At 40.0% G+C, this 19651-nt stretch overlaps 1 protein-coding gene across 1 annotated transcript in view; it reads left to right on the forward strand.

The window, feature by feature from the left end:
- ttc27 (tetratricopeptide repeat domain 27) overlaps positions 1–19651 on the forward strand; it is a 104617-nt gene that overhangs the window by 71349 nt on the left and 13617 nt on the right. Inside the window, exons 13-16 of the mRNA XM_074675070.1 lie at positions 9876–10103; positions 10568–10666; positions 12389–12441; positions 15858–16023. Of these exons, the coding sequence (XP_074531171.1) occupies positions 9876–10103; positions 10568–10666; positions 12389–12441; positions 15858–16023 (546 nt within the window). The remainder of the gene's footprint in view (positions 1–9875; positions 10104–10567; positions 10667–12388; positions 12442–15857; positions 16024–19651) is intronic.

Here is a 19651-nt window from a genome sequence, read left to right on the forward strand (position 1 = left end):
GTTGATATAATCTCCAGACTATCACACCTCCTGAATAAGTGCCTCATCATCCGTCTCTTGCAGCTCACAGTTTCTGATCCAATCTGAGCAAACTTTATTTAGGAAGCACATTAAACAACGAAATCTGACCAAAGCGCTGAATAATCAAACATAAAAACCATAAAACAACAAATAAAACACTGAGATCAAGGAAATAAACCTCTTCTGATGTCTTTAAATAGTTGTTCTGTTTTGCATCAGGAAGAGGAAAAGGATTAGAGAGGAGGCAACTTTCATGCAAAGCCAAATGCTCACCAATAAAAACTCAAAATAGTTCCCAAGAGGATTCACTCTGGCTTATTTCAGCATTACAGTACTGAAACCAAACATTTCTTCATGTTTTCATGTAATTTACCAAAACTACATGATGCGTTTTATTAAGGAGCTAAACGCAAACTTTGTCAGGTCTGTCCTCAATGAGGGAAGAAAACAACCTTTGAAGTGTTGTAGTTTTCTTCTTTTCTTTCTTTTTAATGGAGTTGGATCAGTCATCAGCCAGAAAGTTGAGGGATCCAAACACAGCATCCTGATGTATCCACACAGTTGAAACTTTGGATACTAAACTGATTATCTGCCTTTTAATGTAGATGCCTGTTAATGTAAGTACATAAAACACATAACCACTGATGGGAACCCTGCTTCAAAATGTCTTTTAAGCCTGCTTTTGCTCTCCTTACTGACTGATTGTAATGCACACACCACAGCCTGTGTGATTTATCAAGACTATTTGGATAAACTTACAACAAATTGAAACAAAATCTCTTCCCATTCTTTATATCCAGACTCAGCTTGTTTATGTAGAGGTCTGTGAACAGTGATAAGCCATTGGGTGGCCTCTTACTTTGACTTGCCAGTAAACTAGTCATTAGAAGTTGCCCAGGAAGCATCCAGAAGCTGAACTCTCTCCACCAGCTTTGGTTTGACTGCATGGTCCATCCTCCATGAATGTCCCAAACAGACTTAATATTCCTCGGTCTGACCCGGCCGGTGAACTCAGATCCAAAACATAAAGTCCAGGATGTGATTCAGAGCAGTTGTAGCTCAAGTCCTGGAGGTAAAAAGTCATTTTCTAAAAGTCTGTTAACTTAAAATGGGCACCAGGTAGACTATCAAGCCTGTTTGAAACCTCAGGGCAGAATCAGTAGAGCAAAAGTTCAAATAAAACCCTGCTTCAAAAGGACATTTTAAAAAGTTAATTCATCTACCACCTTTCCTAACTACGATCCTAGAGAAAGGTCATACTCCAAAATATTTCATTTACATAAGATATTCAATGTCCCGCAACACAGTCTTCAAATAAGATAAAACCAAAAATACCAAAAATAAAAAAGTATTAATAATTTAAAGGATGTAGGGTTATGTCATTACGGTTTAGAGAAACAGAGAAAGAGTGTACTGCAATTGCAGTTTAAGGGAGCCAGTTGGAGAGCCACTGGCAGTCCTTGAGGTGCGGATGAGAGTCTTGTTTAATGAAGTTTAACCTTTCATGTGATTCCAATGAAAGGGATGATTATCACTGGAGGTGCTTTTGACCACTGGAACAAGGGTCTACATTAAATTCTGAGATAAGCAACGTTTCTGGATGGTGGAGCACCCAGATTTTTTTTCTATTTCCCCCTCCGTCTACAATAAGATGACCCCCAGCTGTGATTAGGGCTGGGTACCCATCACATTTGAAACAATAGCTGCGTTTCCACCAAGCAGACAAGTGTGGTTCGTCTCGGTTCGGCGCGCATTTTGTGGCGTTTTCACCTACAGATCCCCAAATAAACGAGACGAGCTGTCCCACTTTTTGGGACTCTTTCTTACAGGTGCCAGACTGAACCGATCCGCTCTCGGAAGGTGGATCTACAACACTGCAGACCATTGATTGGTCAAAGGAATCATCACTTACCATGCGACAGTGGCGGGTGTATTTCTCCTGGTGGCACACAGTCTTCTCTGAAACAAAGCTTGATTGCACTTTGTATCATAGAGCCACTGTGTGCTTTCGACTGGAGGAACCAAGATATGAATATGGTTCTAGGGTAATTGATCTCTTTTGTGATTGACTTGGTTTAATAACTCCTGAAAAATGGTCTTCTTTGAGCCTGATAGTGTGAAAGTGTCTCTGTCAGCTCCGGTGTTATAGTTTAAAGAGTGACCCTGTAAACTGGAGACCTTCAGCTGACAGACTCACTCTCTACACACTTTAGACAGCAGATATTGACCAGTGTTTTGCCTGTTGAAGCCGTGTCAATAAGCCCAGAATGGGACAAGCTGGTTTCTGCAGCAGAGCAAAGAGTCCTCTGCCTCTATTTAAGCTGACTGCTACATGGTGACTCCTGTGACTGTGAAGTCACAGTGAGCTGTTCGTAAGACGGTTTAGTAAATTCATAAATTTACAGGCCATAAAAATACATGACACTTTTACATAATACATAAAGAATTTATTTAAATTATGTTTTGCTTTTACTTTGTGGCTCAATCTGCTCTGTGTAAGTGTCAGGATGAAGTTCTTCACAGATTGATGTGAAGGACTGTTGATGGTGACTGAACTCATTGGCTTTGGGTCCTGTTTGAGAGCTGTGAGGTATGAAGGTGGAATTGAAAATAAAAGCCTCAAGTTTAACTTTATTCATGAAGAAAATTCATTTGGTCAGAGGCCACAAAGTATTTACAGAAAAAAAAACAGTAACACAACAGAAACAGTTTTAAAATGACCTCAGTCTCTGAAGTCATCAGTAATTTTCTGCTCCAACAACATTTCCCCTCCTCACCCCAATGTTCCGAAACAGGAGGACAAAATAAAAGCGTGTGAGGGTAACAGCCTCTGCTCACATGCAGCCACACACAAAAACAAACAGCACAAGTACAAAACCAGAAACCTAATACGAAGAGATCAAATAAGACACACGAGACCGAGCAATAACACAGCCAATTCACATATGGCTCAGATTAAGCACTGGTAGGACTGCATCAGGAACAATGGGTTGTCTGGAATTTGCCCTTTTGATTTTATGAAGCAGTTCTTGGTCTCTTTGACTCAGCTCACGGTTTCTGCAGGGTATGATTGCTCTTGATAAGGACGCAGCGACTCTCCTTAAAAAGTTGGCTGGCCTCGGTGGCTGCTGCAGGTGATACTTTCTGTGCTCGCATAAATTAGTCTGACAGAGAAGGGATCAGATTCAGAAACAAAAACAACAAAGTATCTCACAGATTTAACTGAAAGTTAGCACAGAAAACAGGACAAGAATAAAAATAACAGTAAAGAAACTACACTGTAAACCTGGATAAGTCGGGTTTACTTGAAAATGCTTGTAAACCAGTTTCATTAAAAAACTAAGTGATTAAATAAGTTAATTTAACTCAACATGTTAAGTAGTTACTATTATTATGGAAAATCATTCTACTGAATGTCTTTATTCAAATAAACCTGATGCTTTTTTGTTACAAACGAAAACATTAATTCATGTCAAAAAAATGTTGCATATCACTGTAAAACATAATAAGTTGATCTTAGCAAAACTGAAAGATGTGATATCAATAAATTTGCCTTATAAATTAGGAAATGGAATAATAAAAACTTGAAGCAGATCTGAACAACTAAATTAAATAACATTTTAAAGTATAGCTGGGTCTCAAATCCACAGCGTTCCCTCCTCACTCATGGTTACAAACGCCATCACAACTAAAATCAGCTCTAATTTCACAACTTTAGTAACTGTGAGTGAGGAGGGAAGGCAGTAGATATGAGACCCTGCTGTACATTGAATTATTGTTCTTCAGGGGGCACAGGTTGTCTGAGACCCACAGCACTGACTGGTGGTCTGTGCTCCATGGCACGGGGTCTTGTACCCATTGATTTTGCAGTGTGTGCCTAATGGTTAATATATTAATAAATGAAATGCTTGACTGGACCATCATGCAATTTAGGCCAATTTATATAAAAAATATATATAAAAAGACAAATTTATTTATTTTTGACGCAGACAACCAGTTTACACCACGTAGAGCAAAGACAGCTGGTCCATGCTGTGACGCATAGACAAACAGTCCGTGTCATGTGGAGCACAGACAACCTGTGCCACTGCTGCATGTCTAGAAGTTCAGCAGGGTCTCTTATGGACTGCGTCCCCTCCTCGCTCACGGTTACAAACACACTCACAGTAACAAAAGTTAAATCTACTCTGAAATCATCAGTTTAAACACTGAAAACTCAGACATTTGAGTAAATTGAACTTGCTAACAAATTTTAAGTTTTCATAGCTTAATCCAACTGAGTAATTTGAATTTTGGGGTTTACAGTGTGCACACCGTACATTATCTCTCACATATCATCTTACTGTGATGAGCTAGGTTTGAGGATTGTATTCTATCACAGGAAAAAGGCTGCTTTTGGAGCACTTTGGGGACACTTTTAAGACCTTAGGGTGGAATAGGAGACTGTCTATTTTGAAAAAGCTGTAGTGGTTAGCCTTGGGAGCTAGTTTTAAAAGTATAGAGAGACGTTCCCAAAAACAGGAAATGATTAACTGTCATTTGTCTTTATCACTGACTAAATAACCATCACCATCAGGCCAGATGCTGTTGAATATGTCTCATGTTTCACCACGTTAATCTGCACTGTATGAGCAGGGATTACACAATGCTCTGTCTGTGGTATTTTCTATTAACATTCACATGCACAGTATGAATACATTAGCAAGGAACTACATGCATTAAACGGTCATCAGAATGCACACAGACAAGCTCAGGGACATAATATGCATAAGCACTCGTACTCTATAGGGCAGTAAACATGTTTGCATACAAATACACTCATCAAATGCAGACGTGCAGACACTCACGTGAGCATGGAGACTGGTCACCGACCTGAACGTCTAACTCTGTCTCTCCAGAACCCTCAGCGGGGCTCCTGCAGACCGCCAAAGCTCCGTTATTCAATTACAGCCTACTCTGTCTTTCCAATTTGATTACCCAGGTGCTTTTGGCTCATAATAACGGTCTCCTGCTCCCCTCCTGTCTTGAATCATGTGCTGTTGTAGTCCCAGCCAATGGTCCGTGTTACGGAGACACTGAGATGCTGAATAACAGGGCAATCCATTTGTTTGGAGTGGTCTGCTTTCTACTCAGTGCTGCAAAGGTCATGTGTGCTGCTGCCATAAATTATGTATAGTCTGTGTAATATATCTGATTAATGTGTGGCTCATTTCAAGTCTTACATTCACATCACAGAGAAATAAAGTCAAAAAATCAAGATGATGTGGAGGAACGGTGAAAATTACAAATTTTGCCTGATCCAAACAGCTTTGTAAATGATGCCTCATTATAGCCAGAGATTATAACTGTTGCTTGTTTCAGACCATTGTTTCTAGGTAACAAGATACTTAATAGACCTTTAGTGAATGGTAAAAAATACTTGCATTTCTGATCATGCTTTAAAAACGCCTGTTAGTTTTTGTTTTCATATCTTAAAAAAAATGCTTTTAAACAGTTAAGATTAATCAGATTAATCACAGAGTTGCTGTGGATTAATTTCAGTTAATCACGATTAAATGTATTTTATTTCTTATATATACTGTATTTATCATACCTAATTTTGCATGAGCTAACAGACTCAAGGATAGATAAATAAAGATTAGTTTTAAAAAAGAGAATATATAAAATTTAACATTTGAATAAACATCTTTAAAAGTTCATATTAACAAAAAAACTTTGAGCCTCTTGGTGGAGCTTTGTATGCTCCATCTTGAAAGGCAACTTGCAAAACCTCTGCAAAGTTCATTTCCTCGACATCATAATTGGTCTGCAGTTTGCTGCAATCCACTTTGTGGCAGTCAGTTTAACTTACTCAGGCCCCGACATTTCGAGAGGGTGGTTTGTCGCGAACTGGGTGACTCGTTAGCAAAAAGGCTAGCAGGATCCCCGGCTAACCTGTGCTTTCTTGCTTTCTTTCTGTGCTATGATGTTTTAATTTTAAACTGGAAGTGCTTTGGTGAAAAGAAGACTCCTTCCTGCAGAGTGTGCATAATTCTTTATATCATTTTCTTGTATCTATATCTTTATCTTTTCAGTACTCAAATTTCCCATCGAGAGGGCCAATGTGCTGTTTTGCGTCTTCCATATTAAGTTGCTTCATTTTGCTGCCTGTCACAACCAGATGAACTGCCCATTTCCACATGTGTGACAGTAATTCTACTTTGATAAACTGTCTAAAATGCTTTGCCAGAGACGTTTCAGGGATTTTGAGTCATTCTGTGCTGCAGATGGGTTGATTGTGTTAAGATTTTTAATCAGATTAATTTCAATGATGATTTAATCCCCATTGAGGCGTTAATTTTGACAGCCCTATATATATATTTTTAAACTTCTTTGCCTTGCTTGATGTCTTTGCTGAAACTGTGAGTACAGGACAGCTAGTGTTGCATCTTCACAGAAGGTGTTGGGAGATGTTTCTTGTTGAGGTTTCCGGCCCTCTGTCCACTATACTGAGTGTGCTTTTCTGTGTGTGCAAATGCCTGCACGTGCTTGTGTATCCGTGAACACATTGTGGTGGAACTTCGCTGAGCGTGAAACAGCACAGGAGAAATGTGAGCGCAACAATGTACAAATGACATCACGCCATTTACGTTTGATGAATAACATAAGACTTTTTAGTCTGTTAAATTAAAAAAATCAAGGTATGGACCTGATTTATGAGAGGGGTAACTTTTAATCACTTCTGCTCTGATCTTGCGCTATATGGAAAATAAAATTAACTTGATTTACAGGGGGTGCTGGGCAGCCCTCCCTACATAATGGTAGGGGAAATGCTGGGTTATACTTTTCTGTTTACCTTACGCTGTAGTAGCCAACACAGTTGTGAGCACTACATACTTCTGCCTGTAGTGCTCTGCAGTACTCCTCCAAAACTCTAGAGGGCGGTGTGGTCTGTCTGATTTTCCTGCCGTTTTCTGATTTTTCAGAGATTTTGAGCATATTATGTTTTACTTTTATCACATTTGTCATACAGTAAGGAAGGATCCATCACAGGGCTCGTAATCCACATCCCTAAGAAATGTAGTTACATTCAGGAAGAGGACCACATTGGGCTATGTGACAGATGAATCTCAACCATTGCAAATTTACACAAAGACCGAAGACGTGTGAAATAAGACGTATCAGTAAAACATGTTAAAAATAATCCTGCACAGCCTCAGGGTCCAGGGAGTGTAACACAGCATTGATTGACACTGCAAAGATTTCATGGAAGAGTCCTTTCACAGATTATCACCATGGGAAGTACTTTCCTCCAAGCAGCCGTTTCATTGTAATCCGATATGTCAATATGCACAACCACAGCCCAAACTCCACCAGTTAATCCTGTTCTTTTCCAGCCATGGTGCCAGATACCTCTTCACGTTGCTTTTTGTACAGCACAGTATCCTCTTTCTAAGCACTCGAATAGCTTTTTATACGTTAGTCTCATTTGTTTGCATTGAGTCAGCAGGTGAGAGGAGGAAACCCAGCTGGAGCACAGAGTGTTGCTCTCTGAGCTGACCTCTGAAGGTCTTCAGATGTTACTCTGACCACACTGTATCTGTATCTGTTTCTGAAGCTGTGACAACTTTTCAGTGAGTTATTTATCGTGTTTTTTTGTGCACACTGAAAACATGCAGATGTAAGGTGGCTTTAGGCTTCAGTTAATCTGTAGCATGTTGCATTTTTTCAGTCTTTGTTTCCATTAAAGACTCTTTGAGAAAGAACAATGAAGCAGTCCTTCATCTGCTGCACAGACCATACGCAAAAATGTTCAACCCCCCCAGTGACCTGAAACAGTGTCAAAAATCATGATGTGTCACACATTAGCTGGAACACACAGACACTCTGCGACACAATGAAGTACAAATAAAATGTAATCTTTGACCTGAATTTGTCTTTGAAGGAGACGTTCATTTGTCGTGGCTCACTCCCGGTGTTTGGCCTCAGAGACTCAAGAAGAAAGATTTCTTTTGAAGCACATTTGCTGACCAGTCTTTCATTCTTTATTTAGAAAATGATGGTAAGACTTTGATTGTCTGTCCCTCAGGGGCCTCATAAGAGTCTCTTGATCTTTTGACAGTCTGATTAATCGTGTTCTGCCTGATCGTGTTTTTCATATAATGATCCAGTTTCTGTAAAACAGCTCCCTGGACTGCTTCAGAAAAAACTTTTTGTCTGAAATTAATCAGACAAAAAACGCCGTCCTTGTTTTCTTTTTTTTTAGGGAGTATGTTAAAACTTAACTTATCTTGCTATATTTCACAGTATAAGAAGACTGCTCAGACAGCATTACCAGGCCAACCTTGACCAGGCTGAGTTACTTAAAGAGGGGGTATTCTGCTTTCCCATATTTACTATATGGATATAAAGTAAAAATGCTGGATCTGGCTGTACTCTGATGAAATGTTGAGATTACTGTAGAAGGATCTCTCAACTATTTCATAACATTTTGGGAGCGGGTCCTAACACTGAGGTTACCCATAGCCCCGCCCCTTGTCAGCCCTTCAGAGGGTTAGCCAATCAAAGGGAAGGGGGTTTGTGGAGCAGGGGGCCTTAAAAAGACAGCAGCTAAAGTAAGTGTTTCAGAGGCTGAAATAAAGGTTTTCTAAAACACCATTGTTAAAAATATGTATTTTTTTTTTTAGATGTGAGTCATGTAAAGCTACTAAGGGAGCACTAGAGGGACAGAAAGAAGACAAAAAAATTTCACAATACCTCCTCTTTAAACAAGTTGTAGATGACTCACTGATTTCCTGACTACCTCCACCAAGGAGGTTATGTTTTGGGAGAGTTTTTTTGTTTGTCTGTGAACAACATAACTCAAAAAGTAACAAACAGATCTTGATGAAATTTTCAGGAAATATTCAAAATGGGATAAAGAAGAAGTGATTAAATTTTGGAGGTGATCTGGATCACCGTCTGGATCCAGGATTTTTTTTAAGGATTTCTTTATCATTGTGAGATAGGGCTGTTTTCACCATTTGTGTATATAACTCCACCATAAATGGTCAGATTGCTTTGCAAAACAATAGATGACAAGGTCAACATAAAGTACGATCCAGATCCTGGCAATATTCTGGATACTAAGATCTGGAATATGAAATATGTACTGGGTCATCATAATTTTAACACTGTCAGGTAACAAAATCTGCAACTAACACCAAATTGTAGCAGACAGTCTGCTGAAAGGGAGTATAACATTAAAGTAGGACTGAAGTGTTGGTGACAATCACAATATGCTTGCTAGAGGTCTGCACTCTCTGAGTGCTTTTCTGGTTTCTGAATCCTCAGATTATTTTGAACTTAAAGTATGTCTGGCTTTTTCATCATGGTCCCAGACTTGAAGATTCAAGAGCATAAACATAAACATGAGTGAACGTTCAGTTATCTTCATATCGTGCTGTGTTGATTTGAAGTTTTTTTTGTGACGGGTTAGGTCATTTCAAGTGTATTTAGGATAACAACTGTAGGGTTTCTCCTCTGACAGGACATCAGTGAAACTCAGACTCTGTCAGTCCCTGAGGCACTCACACTTTCAGGGGTGAGAGTGGTGCATTTCACAACTGTAACAAAGTAAAAAAGAGTAAACAATCTGCTCATTATTCTGACATCAAATCTGTGTGAGCCACAGCTCATCCTGAGCGATCCAAAGCATGTAGAGGCACGAAGAAGTGCAACGAGTACAAATGTCAACAGGTGATCTGCCTCTCAGTTTACCTGTAATATAAGCTCTCCGTGTTTATCTGTTGCCTTGTGTTGTATTTAAAACCATCATTTCTCTCTGATTACTTTGTTCTCTGACTCATCTCTCCTCTCCTGTTCTTGTGCTTCAGGCTGAGGAGATTGTTCGCAGGGAGCTGGAGAAGAAGGAGACACCCAGTCTGTACTGCCTGCTGGGAGACATACTGAGGGATCATCAGTACTACGACCGAGCGTGGGAGCTGTCGGGCAGACGCAGCGCCAGATCCATGCGCTCCAAAGCTCTGCTGCACCTTCACAACAAGGAGTTCAAGCAGTGTGTCGACTGCTTCGAGGAGTCACTCAAAATCAATGCCATGCAGGTACAAGCCAGCACTGGAATCCTCGTGCTTTGGTTTCACCTGTTCGGAGGAAAACAAACTGATAGGAGAGTGTTTACACTCTCAGGTTCATTGAGTCCACGCTCACTTTATCAAATCTGTTACAAAATGTTTCAGAGTTGATTTAAGGGTGAGATGTTTCCTGGCTTTAATGATCAGCGTGGTCGCAGCTAATTTTGCAGGAGCATCAAAAGCCCATCCTAGACTTGTAAACTCATTAAAGGTGTTTATATTTACGTTCAGGCTTGTGCAAAGCCCCAAAGATTACTCCTGTAAGATGTTTTCATATTGCACCAGAAAAGGTTGATCCAAACTCCTGCATCAGTGGAGTAGAAGTATCAGGCATCATAAATAATGCAGATATTCGGACTGTTTACAAATACACTCCATGGTGAAGTTATTTCATCCCTTTATTGATTTATTCCTGCTCACGTGTCTCCTCACAGCTCGGAGTCTGGTTTTCTCTCGGGTGTGCATACTTTGCTATCGAGGGCTACGAGGGAGCTGCCAGGGCTTTCCAGAGATGTGTGGGACTGGAGCCAGACGTAAGCGCCCCCCTTTCACGCAGACATTACATACACATAGGGTAACAATTTAGAGATCCGCAGATTTCATCACACTTGTGTAATAAATAGACAAAGTTTTTCTTATTTCTTTGAAATTAGCAATTAACTTCTTTAGAATAAAATCCAAATTTATTGTTCCAAGTCACAGTTAATAGGTTACCTTTTTTTCCAATTTCTTTGAAATTTGCTCCAAATTGCAAGGTGAGAAGGTGACAATTAGCAAATAATTTATCTGAAATTAAATCACAATCCACCACAAAATGTTTTTGGGAGTATCCAGTGAGCAGGTGATAAATAGCTGCTTAGTTTTTGAAAACAGAGGTTAGGTTTATTATTTCCTCGGATAAATACCTTTGAAATGTTAAGTGAATAATTAAATTTCCCAATAAGCAGTTGATAGTTAGGTATTTATAATGTAATTTCACCAAGTTCTTTAGTACCCAGTTTGTTGATATGCAAAATTGGCATCACATGCTAAATGATGCACCTTTATGATTAGGCCTATAATGTTTTACATTGGGGATGGCCAACCAGTCAGAGACCAAGAGCCACAAAAATGACCATGGTACTACAAAGAGCCGCATCACACATGTGGTCTCACAAACGCACTTCCTCTCCCACATAAACAAAATGACATGAAACTAAAATCAATACCTTTCCAATTTTCAAAGCGAGATTTTAGTATTTGTGTGTTTAAATTCTTACTTGGAGCCGTGTCAAATAAAAACTTCTGTTTTTACTGCAGAAGAGACAAAGTTCTATCTATCTATCTATCTATCTATCTATCTATCTATCTATCTATCTATCTATCTATCTATCTATCTATCTATCTATCTATCTATCTATCGAGCACATGAGCAATTGCGAGGGGCACATGTAGAGAAGAGAAACTGAAACTTAAGTATCAATCTCATCACCCAAGTACTGATCCCAACGTTGGCATCAATATTTTAGATTGATTGGCACACTGCTACTCATAACAATGTTTACATATTTTTTTATGAATGGATCAAGGAGCCACACACCAAAGAGGCAAAGAGCTACATGCGGCTTGCGAGCCACAGGTTGGCCACCCCTGTTTTACATGATACAAATGAAGGCTTCAGATGTGATGTTCACCAAGAATGGGGTTGTAAATTAGCCTTACCTGATTGTGATAGACACTGAGAGTACAGGCACACTGCAAAACAGGATCTGGCCAGAATGAAATTTCCGGGATAATTTCAAAGAAATAAGAAAAAACCTTGTCCAATTATTGCCTAAGCGGGATGAAATTTGCGGATCTCTAAAGTAAAGTGTTACTGCACATAGTATACACAAACACACACACACACACACACACAAGTTGAGCAGTATTTCACCAGCTACATCACTGGTGCATAGAGGACAGTCAGGAAATAACACATCTTTATCTTTATCCTTTCATTCAGTGTCACCTTACACACACACACACACACACACACACACACACACACACACACACACACACACACACAGAGCAGACTTTAATGGCCTCCCTTCACATCACCTCTGAACCTCTGACAGCTTCTTTGCATAATGGTGTGTATTCTTGAAGATTGGCCATCATTCTCCTGTGTGATCCTCCATCGTCAGTCTCTATAAGCCTTCCTCACCCTCCTCTTCCTCTTCCTCCATCTCTCCGTCTTTTTTTCATCTCTTTTTCTTTTTCTTCCCTTTCAGAATGCAGAAGCCTGGAACAATCTCTCCACGGCCTACATTCGCCTCAGAAAGAAGTGAGTCTGTTTTGGAAACATTATTGAACAACGTGTGTGAACCTGTTTGCAGTGAAAGTTTCAGGTAAACAGTGGATTGAGTTCAGTCTGACGGGGTTTTTGTTTTCAATAGAAAATCAAAGGTAACCTGTGATTTTCTCAGAAAGTCACACAAACAGGTGGATCTCACCATCAGGTCTGATGGTCCAAACAGAGACTGCATGGATTTGAACACCTGACAGATTTAAGAAGGGATATAAAATGTTAGTATCTTATTGATAGCTGTCAATTCAGATTGTTAAGGTCTTTGCTCACTGAGTCTTTTTTTCTGTCCACAATTGACACATGTTAAAAACAGAAATTTGATCCCATGTTATGTCAATAATGATTGCACACTCATGCCAAATCTTTTGTCCCTCATTATTTTTTGTGGAGCAGGTTCGTTTTTTCACGTTTTTTGCATCCACCCATCTCGTTTCCAGGGTAGTCTGACTATTCAGAGACACCGTAGGCTACTAGCAATGCCACATTTTCACATTTTCTGACACATTTTCTATCATCTTAGCAATGTTTAACGATAAATGAAGACTATTGTGTGTGTGTGTATTTGTGCATGTGTGTGTGTGTACCTGTGTGCGTACCTGTGTGTGTACCTGTGTGTGTACGTCCATTCAGCAAACATACCAACAGCCGCTTCTCAGGACAGTTGTTTGATGACTGTTTATAATTCCATTTTTTTCACAATTCATAGAAAAATAAATACATCAGAATCAGTGTGCAAGGTGTCTTTGTGTGACATTTTTAGGTTTTTTTTGGGATTGCAGATCCAAAATACTTATCTGGAAATAACAGACTTGGTGTGCAAAGGCCTTAACAGTCTGATTGGTGTCATGAACTGTGAGCTGCTCTGGTCTCTGTTTCCAACTGAGGCTCCATTCACACATGAACAACACTTCTAAAATCTCCCAACACCATCAGGCTGATTTCCATTCGTTAACACCAACATATTTTTTTGCCCAAATTTCAGGAAAATCACGAAAATTCACTGTGAACAAGTGAAGGACACATGATATCCATATAAAGCTACTAAACACAATGTGTTCAAAGCGAACAGCAATGAATTATTCTTGTTGATGAATTACATGTTAATTCAGAGTTAAAGATGCAAGAAAATCAGGTGGTGGGAATCACATAAATTGGGTGGTGTATTTAATGCTAACACAGCAATTACCCAACATTCTTAATGTTCAGTTCACTTCTTCTTCTAAACTCAAGCAAATTACTCACACCAGGATAGCCAATCAGCACTGAGATGCTCCAGTTCAGTTTGTTATCCATGCGGTATCAGACAGATTGTATCTGTGAGCAGCTCCCCTGAACTATGACTCTACCTGTTTTTTTTATGGGAACAGGATTAAAAAGGAGCTTTCTCTGAAGAAAATGAGGGGCTTGTCACTTGATTCTGGTTGTACTGGCAAGTTAGCCGTTCACCTGTGAGCAGGACTAGCTTCACCTTGCAGTCTTGTTAAGCTTGGTTTTGACAGATGACAACAGACTGGACAGGGGTGTGAAGGAAACTCCTCCCCTCTTACTAGATTCACATCTTTAAGCACTGGAAATATTACATTCTGTGATTGTTTGTGCTTGGTGTGAGTACGACCTTACAGCCCTTGTAGAAAATTTTGTTTGTGTTGGTTTTGGCGCCCCCTGTGGGCAAAATTGTCTCATATTTATGCACATTTTGCCTTGCACATGTGTCTGTAGTGTTTTTTGACCACACATTGACTCTTGCTGTCTTTGACAGTGATGTTGCAATCACAGGAATCAAAAGCCTTGTTTCCAATAAGTGGTCCGGTATGGATCAGCACAGTTTGGTACCCGTGGGATCCACAGAGCCTGATTCTGATTGCGTTTCCACAGCCAACTGTGTCCTTCTCAGTAGGTGGCGTGTAAGTCAGATTCTGATAGCAGCATCAGTTACGTAATATCATGACAGCACCGCAGCGCGACATGATTTAAATATGGCAGGGTTATGTGTTGTACTCTATTACCACCGTCACACAGGAAGTGACGTTCTTTTGACCAATCAATGGACTGCAGTGTTTCTAGCTCCACCTCCTGGGGACGGTTCGGTTTGTCTGGCAACCCATCAGAAGGGTACCAAAAAGTACGACGGAACAGGTTGGTAATTTGGAGACCTGTCCTGGTTTTAGTCAACCAAACACCACAAAACGCGCGCTGTACAGAGACAAACTGAACTGAACCGCTTGATGGAAACGTGGCTAGAAATGTCCATCTTCTGAAAGATGATGTTGTTTCCTTTGAAAGTTTCACAGACATCTCACTGTGTGACCTACTCAGCCCTTCAAATTGTTTCATAACCAGTCAGAAATCCTCACAGGAGCTTTAGCGACTCATCTCAGGTTTATGAGTTAATCGTGGAAACATCCTTTTACATAAAGTGGCGTTAACACACAAACAGTATCCATCATGGAAAAGTTCTCCTCCTGGACAAACTTTCCATCTGACCCCCATAGTGTACGTCTAAAGGTGTATATCAAGTTGTCAAAGTGTGTCCAACACAGACGTCTCCTGCTGTGAGGTGCATGTGTGAGGTTCTTGAAAACCCCGGTGCTTCAATGTGTCAAGACCAAGTTAACCATGACCAGACTGCACAGAGACCAAGATTATATAGATGAGCGGTACTCTGACAGGAGTCTGCAAAATAAAGAGTTTTCTATCTTAACTGTGGTGCTCTTTACTGTTTATCTGAAAGCTCACAATGCATAACTTTTGAATGAAATGCAAATATGAAAACTGTACCTTAGTGAAGTTTTTGAACAATGCCTGACATTAGAGGAGATAAACTCAGTGAAAGTTGAGAGTGACGGGTATTTTTGGGTCATTTTCTTCAGGCTGTAGAGTCACCTTCACACAGACGGGGTTTGTTGTGCAGTGAATCCCTCCTCTTTGTTCACATCAGGCTCTGTGCTCTCAGGCCTGAAGCTGAAAGCTTCTCTCATTACCTGATTAACACAACCTCCATTCAGCAGAAGCTCTTTTTATCTCTAACCTCTCTGTGAGGAGTTTTAATGAAACAGGTTGAATTTGACTCTGTGGACTTTTTTGATGCAGGATAAAAGTTAGGAAAACAAACAGCTTCAAGACTGAAATTTATGTTAAGTTGAAGTTATTGGATCGGAAGTGTTGAGGTGCAGCTGTAGACTGTATGATACATGGGTGTAGTCTCTGTGACATCACCTGTTTGTTTCTGCTACAGAGTTTTTAAGCCTATTGTAGGCAGATGCCATATTGGAAATGATGAACTCAGGCTTTATTCAGGTTGAAGCTTGTTTTACCAGAACAAATTTTTCTATTTAACTGTTGTAATCCTTCTTTTTGTTTGCTCTTCCCCTCCACGTCACTGTCCCTGTCAGAGAGAAAGCCTTTCGCACCCTGCAGGAAGCCCTGAAGTGTAACTACGAGCACTGGCAGATCTGGGAGAACTTCATCACTGTGTGCATTGACATTGGGGACTTTTCTGAAACCATCAGGGCCTACCACCATCTGATGGAGCTGAGGGAGAACTACAAGGACATCGAGGTAAGGGAATGCAGTCAGTGTTTGACCCAACCTTTGAGGTTCTGTTTCACATGTGCACATCACTTCTAGTGATGCCAAAGTGTTCAAAGTTATAAGCGTGTTACCAACCAATGAGAGGCTCTGTTTGTACCCAGATCTGAACTCAGCTTGGACAAAAATGTCATAATTTTTTTTTCATTCTCAGCCAACAGCACCAGTCTCAATGATTCAAATAGAACTCTGAATAAACTTCTTTTTTTCCTCTTTAGCTTTTTGGATCGTTGAAAGATTTGACTCTTTTTTTGAGGAGACTTCAGGCTATGCTACAGCCAGCTCATCAGGTCACCCGTCAAGATTTTTTTTTTAGGTACAATCAGTTGTTTCAGTGGGTTTGAGATCAGAAATTGAGCCATCAGTCCAAAACCAAAGAGGCAGGAGGAGTTAACTTTTACTTTTTGGCAGTTTTTGGAAGATAATGTTTGTATGCAGTAATATCAAGCTGTGGGATACCACTTATTTTAGACCTTTACCAGTATGAGTACTCCCTCTTGAGTACTCACCAGTACCGAACACCAATACCACTAGTATAGTGATACATAACATTTTAACTAGGGATAGACCAATTATAGGTCGAACCGATTATCGGGGTCAATATTTGGCATTTTGAGGCATATCTGCATCTGCCTTTTTTTTAATCCAATGGCCGAGAAGAAACACATTTTAAAGTTGTGTTGTTGTGGTTCTGATGCAGCCGCTCCGCTGTCAGCAGTCACTACTCAGTCCCCAGCACTGTCCCACCCACAGTACTATCTGATTGGCTACAAGCAGAGCCATGGCTCGGGAAACAGCCAATCAGGTTATTACAGTTATTGCAGTTACATTGACATTTTTGAAAACTTTATTTACTGTAGAAAACTTTAGCTATTTTTTTTTTTTTTAATGTTTTTGTTTAACTTAATGAAACATGCTTCTAAGCCTGGGAGCTGTTTAATAAACTCATGCTTATAGGTATTTGAATGAAGTTAAGAGCTGGAGTTTGTATTGTTCAAAATTTTGACACCAATATTTTCACTTTGACTGCAAATTAATATCAGCTTCAAATATCAGTTATCGGCCTCCTTTACTACAAATAATCTGTATTGGCCCCGAAAAATCCATATCTGTCTATCTCTAATTTTAACTAGCAGTGACAGATCAACAAAGACAGCACAGTCACTCTGCCATTGAGTCCAAAATAAAACACAAACAACTCTCCCGGTTCACGATTTGTTTTCAACAAACTAACAAAAGTGCAAAATAAAACTAATAACTCCCAGAGTTTTAGTAATTGTTAAAAAAGAAAATTTAAGCGCGAGATAAAACAGTTTAAATGTTAACTTTTCCTGGTTCATTCATGTTGTCTGAAAAGGACCTGACGGTCATTTGCCGTGGTGTCAAACTGCAGCAATGTAGCGTCAACTACTGGCAAGAAAGACTTATACGACATAAGAATTTTTGGCCTTTAGTATCAGCTGCTGGTATTTGCAGCCTTTTCAAGTGCCAATACCTTGAGATAAGGCCTGTATCAGCTTGATACTGGGTACCAATACTCGCCCATCCCTATCAAGCAGTTATAATGTTATAATGGTAAAAATGAACTGTGTCCACGCGGGGCTTTTCCAAATGGGGTTACAAAGTCTTACTAAATATTTTTATAAATACAAGAGAGCCACAAAGGACAAGATTAAATTTACAAAAATTAAAGAAAAGAATCAGATAATGTAAAAGAATAAAAACAACTGACAACAGCAAAAAAAAAAAAACGCAGCAAGAAGATAGCAGATTTTGGTCTGACTGTGGCTTTCTGGTTGTTAACTGAAAGGAGCTGAACAGCCAGCTGATAACTCAAAGTGGTGGTCCATTCAAAACAGCACTTGACCAAAACTTATGAACAGCTTATCAAGATATCCACAGGCTGAATCTGCAGCAGTCACTGACTCTCTGTCAGAAATTTCACAGCATCCAGGTCACTTCACCACACTCACCTGAACACAGGTAACTGATGTGAACATCTGCATGTGTCCAAAAATACCTCAGCCCAACTTTAGCAACACTTAAAGTGTCTGAGGCTCTGTGACGAAGGACAGATGAAAGAAAGCGAAACTATTTTTACACCAATAAAAATCTGTTTTTATCTCCGTCCCCTCTCTTCATGCCCGCTCAGCAAACAAACCTGTCAAACCTTCACATAAAAGTCACATTACTTCAAATAACTGCTCCATTTTACCTCTCTATTTATACCCACATCCATTTCACACCTTTAAACGCTGCTTTGCAGAACCAGCGCTGACACTCAGCTTAATTTGACTGCATAATCAGATCACAGGCCCATTTTTAGAAACATCATATCTCCACTGTTTCCCTTTCATATTTTTCCTCCTGAGGTTGTTTTTAGCCCCGGTGCAGAGTGTGGGAGGAGGAGGAGGAGGAGAGATGGTGGCAGAGACCACCATGAATTCCTCTGGTATGGAATGTATAGAGGGCCGGTGACAGACGTGCTTTGACTGGCTGATAGATTTCAAAGGAGCTGAGGGTCACATGGCTCAGCTTTGGAACATTACAGTCACACACACACACACACACAGATCTGTTCAGAGGCTTTTTCTCCTGAGAAAATAGTCTCTGTTCTGCATTGTTGTGGTAGAAAAGTAAACTTTGAGATGAACTTTATAGAATATTTCAGTTTGCAATTTATGTTGTTCTCCATACTCAAAACAGAAGATGTTACTTTTTAACTAAATTTCACATTCAGAAAGATCTGAAAAAGTCATCCGTCCAGTTTTCACTTCAATGTCACGTTTCCCCACAGTGATTGGCAGCACGGAGGGACACATTTAAAAAAAATGTCCTTTTTATGGATTTAATCTCAGTCTAATCTCAGGAAATGTCACATAAAACGGACTGTCACAAGAGACACTTGGAGGCGGATTTCACCCTCTTGCACCTCGGGCCTCTTCTTCCCTGAAAATAAAGACAAAATACGGCTCAATAGGTCAGGAGCCAAATTCCAGTAGCCTGTGTTGAAGTGTGAACAGATGACATGACGTTACAGTCAGCCGCCCAGCCTCACACCAGAGAACCCGACAGATGGTTCATCAGTTTCTGCTGGGAGGTGGGGAACTTATAGAAAGCAGATTTCAGCTCAGCTCAGCTCAGGAAGCCAGTCCCGATCTTAAAAGATGAAAGAGGGGCTGTGAGGGAGAGACGCTGGATTTGGGGGTGATGAGGGTTGATTGATAGTCTCAAACATTCTCCTGTGCACTGACTGTCAGTCATGAATACATCACTGAGCACAGAGTCGCTATTTATCCACTGCTTTCTTCTTTTTTTTTGTTCTTATCAGGTCTGCCCTAGTTGATTTTGCCTCAGAAAATGGATCCTGTTGAGTTTGATCTTCAAAATCCAAAGCAGAATCAGTAACTTACTGATGATTTCCTCACCACTCTTGTCTAGTTTTGCATGTCTAATGAAAAAAAAATCTTCAGAAATTCTCAGACCAACCACAAGAAAAGCTGAGTTTCAGATGCTTCATGCTCAGAGAAAGTGTCATTACCCAGGATTACTCAGGTCATGAACACGCTGAGTCACCAGGGAAGAAACTGAGTCGAGT

This window comes from Halichoeres trimaculatus, unplaced genomic scaffold, assembly GCF_033239565.1.
Source record: "Halichoeres trimaculatus isolate MK-OKI-2021-1 unplaced genomic scaffold, fHalTri1.1 fHalTri1_scaffold_8, whole genome shotgun sequence".
NCBI lineage: Eukaryota > Metazoa > Chordata > Actinopteri > Labriformes > Labridae > Halichoeres > Halichoeres trimaculatus.